At 37.9% G+C, this 12,171-nt stretch overlaps 1 protein-coding gene across 2 annotated transcripts; it reads right to left on the bottom strand.

The window, feature by feature from the left end:
• LOC144010023 (NAD(P)H oxidoreductase RTN4IP1, mitochondrial-like) lies at positions 1-11,042 on the bottom strand. Of its 2 annotated transcripts, XM_077510096.1 has the most exons (10): positions 10,952-11,042; positions 8,314-8,558; positions 8,084-8,235; positions 6,562-6,630; positions 6,365-6,489; positions 6,246-6,294; positions 6,031-6,167; positions 4,131-4,314; positions 3,097-3,192; positions 1-1,511 (listed from the first exon to the last, which is right to left on the bottom strand). In XM_077510096.1, the coding sequence occupies exons 2-10, from the start codon at positions 8,459-8,461 to the stop codon at positions 1,338-1,340; spliced, it is 1,134 nt and encodes a 377-aa protein (XP_077366222.1). In that variant the 5' UTR covers positions 8,462-8,558; positions 10,952-11,042; the 3' UTR covers positions 1-1,337. The 2 variants fall into 2 exon arrangements, with proteins under 2 accessions (XP_077366222.1, XP_077366221.1); XM_077510095.1 differs by lacking the exon at positions 10,952-11,042 and having other exon boundaries at positions 8,314-8,890.
• Between the last annotated feature and the right edge of the window lie 1,129 nt (positions 11,043-12,171).

The following is a 12,171-nucleotide window of genomic DNA, read 5'->3' as shown; positions in this document are numbered from 1 at the left end:
CTCATCTTTCATGAACTTTAATTTCTTCAAGCCCACGTGATGACACAACAAAATAACTATGAAATACTTTTCACAGGACAATGATAAGCATGCATTTTATGAAAAATAATTTAGATCCTGCATACGTTACAGTTAGCGAAAGAAAACAAGTGGGAGTTCCCTCAAAAATTGTCTGAATACTGAGATATACAAAAAAAATTCCCGTATACCAGGAGTGTCCAAACTTTTTCCTCTGAGGGCCACATACAGAAAAATAGAAAGCTGCGAGGGCCACTTTTTTTTTTTTTTTTTTTTTTTTAAGTTATTAACACATTCATTGCCAGACCAGCAAAAAATGCATCATTTGACATCTTTTTCCGTCAATGGCAGTGAACGAGTTAAACATGGTAAAAATCAATGAAGCAATTATAAATTGTTGATATATGTGCAGTTACTTGTTGAAAACTGCTAACAGTCACAAGGCAAATAGTGACTTGCCATTCTGAACCACAAGAACAATCGGTCGTCAACTGACCACACTTAACAACCATTAATGTGATGTTTTCACATTTTTTTCATTAATAATTAACCATTAATTAATGTGATGTTTTCACAAATTGGACGTTGACACTAAGAAACAAGTGGATGAAACTATTTTTATTTCTGGAACTGAATTATTAGCTGCAAATTTGTGTCTTTGCATAGCTAGAAATGTTTAATCCGTTTAATTATTATTATTTTTTTTTAATAAACAGCATTGAGAAATTATTTTTAGTATTTGCCGCGGGCCGCCAAAAAATGTATGGCGGGCCGCGAATGGCCCCCGGGCCGTAGTTTGGACACCCCTGCCGTATACCATTCAAAACGCCTTGTAGAGGCTGAGCACCGTGTAAAGAAGACAAGAATTGGATACTGGAGGCTTAAGACACTTTTACAGTATACAAACCCTGGAAAATAGATCAGGAATATGTCCGCCATTGACTTTTGCACACAACCCAGCAAAAACAGGACCATTATGGCCCTTTTCACACTTAATCCTTACGTAAGAAATGATGTCATGACATCATTGGATTATCTTGCCGTAAAAGTGATGACACTGCTATCAAATGTGAATGACATTAGCATTAGAATGAAAGCTTTCACAGAACTCCGAGCATGTATTGGCAAAAGTAACTTGATGTAAATATATTTCTTAAATTGGTTGTAATGGCCATTTAAGATGACCTGAAAGATAACAGACTCTGCTCTTGGTAGTAACATCACGGTGATGGTAAAGTACTTGTCCTTCTTTTTTTTTTTTTTAAATACCGTCTCACTGGATGAGAGTCTGCAACATGTATGGCGAAGAATCAGCACAGCTAGTTTTGCGTTACCGTTTCCTGCGCCGCATTCTGGTGCATCGCTTGCTCCTCTCCGTCCTGCTCCTCAGTCACGCTGACGACCGTCTTGCCTCTGGCGTGGCCGTGCTCCAACTTATGAAAAGCCTGAGGCACCTGGCTGAATGGAAACTGGGCCTCCACCACTGGCAAGATCTGTCCGAGAAAATACAGTTCACACATAATCAAAGTATGATGGTTAAATGAATTTTTGTAAAGTTTGGAACGCTTGTCAACACTGTTCAGGGTCAATTTATAATTAATTTACATCTCTGGAAATTTACATTTAAGTACACAGTGTATTAAGGGCTGGACAAACTGGAATCCAGCTGTTTATTTCCACAATGTAAAAATTTGTAAAGTACGGTTTTGAACAAATGAATTTAGGTTTGTAAACCACTGTAATGATTAACAGATCCCTGTAGATGGCAACGTAGCATCACTTTGGATTTGAGCAGCTTTTGAGTCGGGGTATTCGTTCGAAAAAAACAACGAGGAAAAGGCATCTATTTATGGAGGACCAAAACTGCCAAAATTAAAAACAAATACATGAATAAATAAGGTGAAATAATAAAACTCAAAAAAATAAATAGCAATAATATAGTAATATACATAGAATTAAATGACAAAAAATAAATCTGCTCTCATATTTATTTCATGCTGCAGACACTTTCAGCCTGAAATCTGTCATTAAATGTTATTCAAATGAGGGGGCGGTCCTAAGCGTCTTTCATACTGACAGCATCTGTAGCATGAAATAAATAAATATGAGAGCAGAGCCTTTTTGATTTATTGACATTTAATTCTATTCATACATTTACTTTTGTATTTATTTTTATTTTAATCTCGTTTTTTATTTTTCTATTTATTTTTACTATTATATATATATATATATATATATATATATATATATATATATATATAAAATTATTGTTATTATCATTATTATTATTATTATTATTATTATTGCATTTAATTTTTTAATGAAAGTTGTTTTTATTTTCACATTTTTTATTTTGGGAGTTTTGGGCCTCCATACTATTAGATCAATATTTATTATTTGCAGACACGTGGTAGGTTCACAAAATGATTATTTTACCTTATCACATCACATGAAGACGGATGCTATTAAATGTTTTGTATTGTATAGGGAGTTGTTACAGGTTTTCTGCCTTTGTTTTATTGCATTTTTCAATAAGGTAATCTACAATTCATTTAGACCGCTATTGGTAAAAGAAATGATTACAATTCCAAGAATTTTACCAAAAAATGTTTGTTCAGTGCATGAGGGCAACCACATTTTATGTTTAGTCTACATGAGCAAATAACCGGAATTCCCGAGCTTCCAATGTGGGAAATGTGAGGGCGGGGTATAGAATGTGATGAGGCTGGACAATCCTGAGCAGGTCCAAACTATTATTCTGGTCAGCACCTCTCGTTATTAACAATGAATGGCGAGCGCGGCCGTGTCACACTGGAAACACTTCTGACTGATAGTGGGTGTGTGCGCGTGTGTCCATAGCTTCCCGCCACTGGTCTAAATCAGCTGCTTGCTGTAAGCCCCCAGGACAAAAGTTGCTCAGCGTCGTGTAAAAATCCATTCAGCATTTCCCAGTTGACCCACCAGCACAGCAGGAATGTCAGGCGCTTTATCTTTGATCTACATTAATTCTGATTTGAATGTGACACTTTAGTTGCTATATTGCTAATCATGTTACCAGTGGTGCATCAATACAAGTACCTTCCCGGTATCCACCAGCTTGCTGACCTCATCCAGGCCTGGCCCGTCTGGAGCAAAGAACCCCCAGCGGTAGAAGATGCCATTTGATGTTATATTCTAGAAAAGGGGGGTAAAAGTGAATCCAATAATGAAAGGGCAAGGTTGTGTGTACAACAGAGAACAAATTAAACGGGCATTAACAATAAGAACAAAGACATTGAAAAGTCACTATTCAAAGAATGTAGTACGTCTTTTATTTTCACCGTACGAACAAGCGAAAGCAGGGGTGTCCAAACGTTTTCATTTGAGGGCCACGTACATAAAATCAGAAGAACGCAAGGGCCACATAATGTTACGAAGAGAAATTGTGTTTAGTCCTAATAATTGTACAAATAATTTATTTGTGCTTTTGCACATTTAGAAAAAATGGTACAGTATATAAACCAATTTATTTGTAATATGGCAGTAGGGTATAGTTTATGAATTTTTCATTTTAGTTTTTATTTTGTTTTGCAAAAATGAGCAGTAAAACGGTTGATTTTTGCCAATTTTAACAACGCTTCAATCCTAATTGGCATTAAAATTAACAAAATTTCCCCTGCAGGGTGTCCCCGGATCCTAAAAGTTTCACAACCCCGTCTGTATGATTGAGTGCTTGCAAGAGTTTGAACAGTAGATGGCTCAGTTGAGCTGTGACGTTGCTGTTCCGAGAGGAGCGGTGAGGGTGTGACTGCTGTGGCTCTCTCAAATGACCAGCTGGCTGCTGCCACGGACAAAAGGGGCTGGGAGGCTTGGCAAGAAACACACAAGCACTGCTATTTGCTGTGGGGGGTGGTGGGGGACATTTGGCTACAATCTGCACAAACACCACATACTGCTGTTTCAGCACTAGGTGAATGCTTGCCGCTCCCATGCTAACTGTCCCTCCTTCATATACCCTGCTAGATCAGTCCTAAAAAACGAAATTTGATTGAATTCATCCACCCAAATTTCACCTTAGAATTCAGTTTCAAAGTTTGTATTCATTATTTATTCCGATCATATCTTTATACTACCTGCATGACCTTGGTACTCAGAGCGGAGCCGGCGTGAACGAGTCCATCCAGCAGGCCAAGAGAATCCGTTTTGAAGAGCAAAGGGGTGACCAGCGTGACGTACTTCGACCCAGACCAGGGTTTTAGCAAACCCACCGCCCACTCCTCGGTGTCCCCACCCACGCCGTCCAATATCAGGTCGAATCTGGCAATGCAAGAGCATGAACGGTTTCCTTTTAATGTGCCACATTGAGAAAACGTGCTCATTTGTTTCATCTTCAAAGCTTCAACCAGGCTTGACCAATTTGCACTCTGGCCTTGGTATCCATGGAAACTAGAGAAACTAGAGGGAAAGTGCGCAGGTGTGTGGGGTTTAAAAGGAATCCACTCCTGTTTTTATATGCACTTCCTTTCGATGAATTTCACGAAAGAATATAATTGCTATTTTTGAGTTACTCAAAACATTTAACTCATTCACTGCCTTTGACAAGTATACTTGTCAATTGTATTTTTTAGAGCGGTGCTAAATGGGGGCGAATCTGAGCATGCTCCACTGTAAATATCAAACTTGGAAACAACTTTACTGATGCCCAACCACCGGTAGATGACATCATTGCCCCATTTTATAGGAAATAAACACAGTTTCAGAGTCCATGGGAGAAATGGCTGTATTTTGGCAAACCTACATTTTTCTGCTGTCAATTATAAAAGAACGGGACGGGACAAAAAGTAGGGAGTCTATTCTGTTATTTGGTAGATTCGGTTTATATATAATTATTGAATGTAATATCACGTGAGTATTGGAAATGTAAAAATTTTCTATAATGACTGGCAGTGAATGAGTTTTAAAGAGGACGTCAACTAAAAATGTCTTTACAATAATTTTTTCGCAACCTCACAAGTCTAAACATAGCATTCTGATTAATATTGCATTTGTGGAATATAAATAAAACAGCAAAATCCACTCGTTTTTATCCATCTCAGGGGCGGCCATTTTGTCACTTGCTGTTGACTGAAAATTAGGGATGGGCGAGTACCGATACCAGGTATCGGTATCGGGCCGATACCAGTCTTTTTTTCAAGTACTCGAGTACTCGTGATGCAAACGAGAACAAGCGACCGATGGCAGAGGTGGAAGACGTTAAGTGAGTCCTCCTTGCCTGTAACTGGCGCTAGCTTGCAGCAGTTTTTCACCAAAACTTCACCGGTTTGGAAATACTTCAAAATTGTGAATCTTAAACTAAAAGAGCATTTTTGTGTATTTTGAGCGTTAAGACTATTGAAGAGTGACTGTGCTGGGGGTTTTTTTGGTCAAAATTAAAGGAAATATATTTGTTTCAAAATATCTTTTAGCGATTTTTTTCATTTGTCAAAATGTACTACTGGTATCGGCAGTTGGTATCGGTGAGTACTTGAGGGTCTGAGTATCGGTATCGGTATCGGTCTGAAAAAAAGTGGTATCGAACATCCCTACTGAAAATGACATCACAGTGGCTCACATAACAACCAATCATGACTCAGCTTGCCAACGTCACATGACCAAACTACGAAAACAGGTGAGCCGTGATTGGTCGTTACCTCGACAACTGTAATGTCATTTTTAGTGGCAAAATGTGTTTTTTTTGTTTGGTTTATTTGCAGAAAAATTATTTAAAATTAATAACAACATCTGAATATTTTTTAGCTCCTTCGCATTCTCTACTTGTTTGTTCCAACGGATATGTTTGTCAAAGAGTATTTACGCAACTACACCGCTATGCAATGCGCACCAGCAAGATGACAATTATGTTATGCACAAAAATTGCAAATGCCGTTTTACAATATATCCTTAAACTGCAAAAAGTTGATTTTCATGTTTGCAATAACAGGTGAAGAATAGTTTACAATGCTATAATGGTTTAATCGTAGCAATATGACACACCTCTCCATCATTTCTAGTTGGTCTGTCGCATCTTCCGCGCTGTAGTCCACGACCTCATCGGCTCCGAGCCCTCTGACAAGGCCCTCAGCGTTCTGCGAGCAGGTGACTGTAACGTGGGCCCCCCAGGACTTTGCCAACTAGCAGCACAGAAGAAAACACTGAAATCGATACAGAGACACAACAAAAGGCCAGACAAGGATCTTGCGATGTTTCACCTGAATAGCAAACGTCCCAACACCTCCTGATGCTCCAGTAATCAAAACTCTAACAGACAAAAAAAAAACACAGAGAATGTAAATGTTGAAAGAAATGTGGACAGTTGATCTGAGCTTGCCTTTTATTGGAGGAGCTCTCCCTGCAAAGACCACCTGCGTTAACAAGTGCAGACAACGCAGTGCTGGCTACGTAGGGGATGGACGCCGCCTCCATGTGACTCAAACATTTGGGCTTGTGGGACACCTTTAAGAGATCATCCCGGATCTTCAACAGCTGTCTTAATTACTTGAAAATATACCACAACCAAGCACTCACCTCAATCTCTGTAAGATTCACAAACTCTGCCAGACTTCCTTGTTTCCATGGCGCTACAGCAGCCCAGACCTGGAGCAACATCATATAACATTTCATATCACTGTGCATTTAAATATCATTAATCAGTTGAGCCTGAGAGTTCATTTGTCATCCATAGAGATAATTCTGCAATGATGTAACTGGATTACGGAAGGAACTTTTGCACATAATTGTATTGTACATTCACTTCGCATGGAATCCTTGGAAGTGAATTATAGGGATGCTAATGATAGAATTTCTGCACAAATGACGACGTTCTTAACTCTTTTACTGCCACACGTTATGGGGAAGAAAAAAAAACTCCACAGTGCCATTTCGCCAATTCCGAGCATTCATCAGATTCCATCAGATTCCGTCACATTTCATTGTAATTCCATGCACCAGCAGCCCATTGAAAAGAGACACAATGCTGCCATCTGCTGGCCACAGTTAGGTGGTGTTTTTGATTCCACAACCCATTGACCAGGCAGCGCTGCACTTAGACGTTGCTCCGTCCATTTAAGAACAAAAAAAAAAAAAAGAAAACGTAGATGACGTCATTTCACGTTTATGGCAACATACATCTTGATTTTACTAATCGTTATTAAACGTTTTTGGCAGTCAAAGAGTTAAGAAATTCTACATGATATGATTTTTGAACAAGTCTACCCTTCTTTTAGTTTCTTCATCCACAAAGTAAGTAAAACTAGTACAAATGCATGGTGATAGGTGAACATCAGGGATTTTTTATTTTTTTTTAATTGACAAAATTGTAATCAAAAGCCAAACATGTCAAATACAACACAAAAGAATCATCACACAAACAGTAAAGAGAAAGAGAAAAAAGAAAAATCAATAACAAAATAAAAGTTGCCAGGGGTCTTAAACTAAGAAATATTAAAAATACCAAAATGATAACACAAAATCAAAGTTGACAGCCTTCTTATTTTTGGAAGTAGAAACGGACTGAAAATATACATCAATCTCTTTCATAAACAGAAAAAAAATAGGTTTCGATTTTGCCCATTTACATTTATGAATATATAAAATTTAGTAAGATAAATTAACAGATTAATCAAATATTCTTTTTCAAACGAACAACATCGGGGATTTTTGAGAACACTTCTGCGGCGTGATGTCATGTGCACATTGTGTACGTGAAGAAGGGAGTGTGCAGTTCCATTTTTCAGCCACAGGTGGTAGTTGCGATTTGAAATTCAACTTTCTGCATTCAGCAGCTATAAGTATCAGTGCTTGTTATCGAAAGCTTTCAGAAGTCTTCAATATATTAAATTAAGGCCAGGAGTGGCCCAATACAGTACTCACCCATCCCTAATTCAAATTGAAATCTGTATTTTCTCATTTATTCCAATATGAAGTACAGTTAGACTCTAGCTCTGATCCTGGGCCTGGACTAATGGAACAGAGTGGGAAAAAAAGGAGTCCACTGTGTCTTATATTTCTCATGCACACTTATAAGAACACAGTGGGAACCACCGTGTACCTCATCTCCTGGAACAAAGTGTGCAACCTCCGATCCACAGTCCACCACAACACCAGACACATCTCGACCCAGGATCATAGGAAAACCACAATCGTCGTCCATTACAGAAAACGGGTCCCTTCGTAGCTTGAGCAACTTAGCTCCATACCCTCCTAAAATACAGTAATGTGTTAGTTACAGTAAATCAGACTGCTGTCTACATGCTTTTTGGTGAGCTTCACCCTCTTTACCTCTCATGGACACATCCAAAGGGTTGAGACTGGCAGCATGCACTTGGATCATCACCTGGCTGGATGAGGTGATGGTGGGCACTGGGATATCTTCAGAGTACCTGAGCACTTCGTTAGTGCCAAACTGGTCGATGACCCAGGCAGACATGCGACTCTGTGCTCGCCAAGCTGAAGTGCTGACATGTTTTCGGAAGCACCGTCCACCCCCGACGGCTCGCGTTTGGGTCGAACTTGCAGCTCCTATCCTGAATAAGGAAAGCAGCCTGGTGTATGCCATTGCTGACAGAAACTTAAAACTGTCCTTCAGCTGACAGTGCCGACAAGGTCAGATTTTGACACATAACCACCATTCGAAATGGAAGACACCGGCCAGTTTGCTTGCGAGCTAGCAGCCTCGATACCTCCCTTCCAAACCAGAATAAACTTCAAGAAAATTGCTGTATATTGCTAAAATTGACCGGGTATAATTTCATTGTATGTACGAGTGTTAAATTATGCTGTAGCGAGATCAGAGACGGTAAAACAACCACTATAAACAGTAGTCTTGCTAGCTAGGTGGCTACATAACAAGCTAACCTTTCACCTTCCAGCAGCAGCGAATCACATTTCGCGATTCTAATATTCTGACCAATGGGATCGCAAGATTTGCCGACGTCACTACAATGTACAGCATTCTGTTCTGCAAATTTTATTTACACAAAATAAATTTCCAAATCTCGTCGAAATTTTAGATATTTTTTTCAGAATTTATTGTGTATATTAATACCTTGAAATGGAAAAAAAACGAGAAAATTGCATTGAAAATCCTTTGTGAGTTATCTTTAGTTGACTTGATTATTTGAAAGTTTATTGTACCTTATGTTATTTTTACGTGTCTCTATTATTTAATTTATGTGTTCTTTATTTTCTATGTTGCATTGATAGTCTAACAATGTGAATGTTCATAAGTTAAGTTTCAAGAAAGCATAAAACATTGTAAAGGTTGAAGCAAGAATAGCCGTGTTAAAACACTCAACAGTGCTGTTGATAGTTTATTGGCAATATACCACGCTAAATTAGATTTCTTTTTTTATATTAATATTCTGACCAATGAGGTCGCGAATTCGGTTGTGACGTCACCTCACCACTCGGTAACTCCTGTAAAATGTATTGGATTCATGCAAAATGAGTATTAGGCCTACAGAAAAACAGTACAAAAACAATAAATCTACCTCAACATTAAAAAAAAAATAAAAAAATAAAAAAATAGAATACAAAGAATTACATTAAAATTGAGTGAAAATAAAATGGAAACATTTTGCACATTACGTCAATAATCATGCACTACTTAGAATAATAAAAGTAATAATAATTCAGTGTATGCAAGACAACAGACAAAGAGGAGAGGACGCTGATTGACCAGTCATTATCTGTTTATCCAAATGAGTTGATTCAGCACGAAACCAGGCAACACACAGCTCTGTCATTATGATCACAGCTCCCTGGAGAAAGAGGACGCTCTGGAAACTGGGTGCTTTGTCTGCACAGGCTCATTACAGTGGGCCTGCCTAATGAATTATTACCCCTGACTGATGTTCACATAAATAGAATCCTGCTTTACTGATAGCGCCATAATAAAACAACCTCTGGCAGGTTGGGGCGTTAAACCAACTGGTTACATTGAGATGCTAACATATCTTACGTGTGTGTTAAAATTTACAGACGCCTAAATAAATCAATTAAGGTGAAAGTGCCTGATGCTTGGTACACCACAGAAAGAATTACTGTTAACTCATTCACTCCCAGCCATTTTCACAGAAGCAGTCCCGTTCGCTCCCGGCTGTTTTACTGGATTTTGACTGATTTTGCAAGGCCCACAGAATATTGTGTTCTATTGCTATAAAAACATGGAATCTATCAAAAGAAAGATTAGAGTTTCTTCTTTCATCAGGAAAAAAAGTACCTTTCTATCTGTTTCTGTTTTGCAGCAATTAGCATTAGAAGAGAGCTAAGTTTCATCAGTTTTCGCAAATCTATTTAAAATTGTAAATAATTGAGCTTTTTTTCTAGATGGCCCTGGTTGATCTCCTTTGCTCTGCTGCCACCTGCTGGCCGTTTGTGTAATAACTAGCATTTCTGCAACCGTTCTTTGCAGTTGAGAGGCTGCATCAAAGCCTTCTGTATGCTCGAGCATTAAAAAAACAAAAACAAAAAAACGTATAAATACATCTTTGGGACACTTAGAGCATAAAAAACGTATTTATACGTTATTGGGAGTAAATGAGTTAATTGAATTAACCTCGTCCTGGAAGAAAGTGTGGCCATTATAAAACATTTATTTACCACAAAGGTAAGGAGTTATATTTTAACGTATGAGTGTCAAACAAAATATTTAGCACTCTTTAAATCCACTAAATAAAGGAAATTCGCCTAAGGTACCTCTTCTTTCAGTTAAGTACCAAGTAAAAACATGATATTGCATTTTTTGCGCTACCCACATTCGCCACAGGGAGTTTGCACAAGAAATGTTGTTTTAATATTTTCCCACAGATGGTATCTCATTTGACAGCTACTGCAACACAACATACAGTACGACTAAAGTACATATGACCTTTTTATTTGAACTTTATCCTTTATAAATATAAATAAATATACTCACCGTTTAAGTTGGACAGATCAAAGCACAACTTCATGTTCCCGATGTTTCACATTAATTGTGCAAATGAGCCACATTCATCATACAAATGTCCGTGCCTGCTGCAGTGGAGGAAAGAGTGACGGGCAGGTGGGCAGTGAGTCAGGCTGCAAATGAGATAAGACCATTTTAGCACAAGTTTGGGCACAGTGTTCTGATTAAATTACTGTTATTGGATTCATTTCATCCATAATATATAACAAGTGCTGTTCTTCAAAGTCTGAGGCCCTTTCAAATTTAAAGTGTGCTTTTTTTTTCATGGATTTTAATGACGTTTACAAGTCTAAAAAACTCCACATTTTAAAAGTTTAAATGCAACTCACATTTTAGTTTAGTATACATGGTAAAACAAAAGTAAATTGGAATACACTAAATTGGAAAGGAAGTAAAGTAGGTTTAAGGAAAGAAAGGAAGGATGCAAAATAAAATGCAGGTCTGGGGGAAGGAAAGAAGGGATGAACAAAGGAAGGCAGGAGGGAAGTAAGGTCATAAAGGAAAGAACAAAAACAGGTCTGAGGTAAAAGGAAATATGAGGGAAGGCAGGCACAAAAGCAGGAAGGCAGAAAAGCATGTTTAAAGCTGCTCAATACAGAAAATCACATTTTGAATCACTGCTGCCACGCGTGGCCGAAAAATGAAACTGCACACTCACTTCTCACGTACACAATGCGCGCATGACGTCAGAAATTCAAACTCAAATCCAGTGTGAAAACTGAGGCTTCCAGGAGTACCGATTTTGAACAGCTAAGGTGTTAATCTGTTAATAAGAAGATATTACCAGTCATAAATGGTCAAATATTTTAAAGATATTTGGGGGCATATTTCTACATTGAGCAGCTTTAAGTTAAGGAAGGAAGGAAGGAAGTATTTAAGTGGTGCTGTGATATTGTTTCCTAATTTAATTGACAATATAAAACATGTTTATTGAGTTGTTATGTAAACATAAGTATATGGAGTATGGAGATTTTTTTTTTTTTTTTATTTTTTTTTTTTTATTTTATTTTTTTAGGGATGAGCGAGTACCGATACCAGGTATCGGTGTCAGTCCGATATTCGGCCTTATTTTAAGGTATTGGTACACACGACAGTGAACATTACCAGTATAGGCTGCCCTCTTGTGGCCATTTTATGATCAAAACTAGAAATTAGAAGAATAGAAAATTGCACATGAAAATTTTTCTATC

Source organism: Festucalex cinctus, chromosome 21 (assembly GCF_051991245.1).
Source record: "Festucalex cinctus isolate MCC-2025b chromosome 21, RoL_Fcin_1.0, whole genome shotgun sequence".
In the NCBI taxonomy this organism is placed as follows: Eukaryota; Metazoa; Chordata; class Actinopteri; order Syngnathiformes; family Syngnathidae; genus Festucalex; species Festucalex cinctus.
This window is presented reverse-complemented; position numbering and strand designations above follow the sequence as displayed.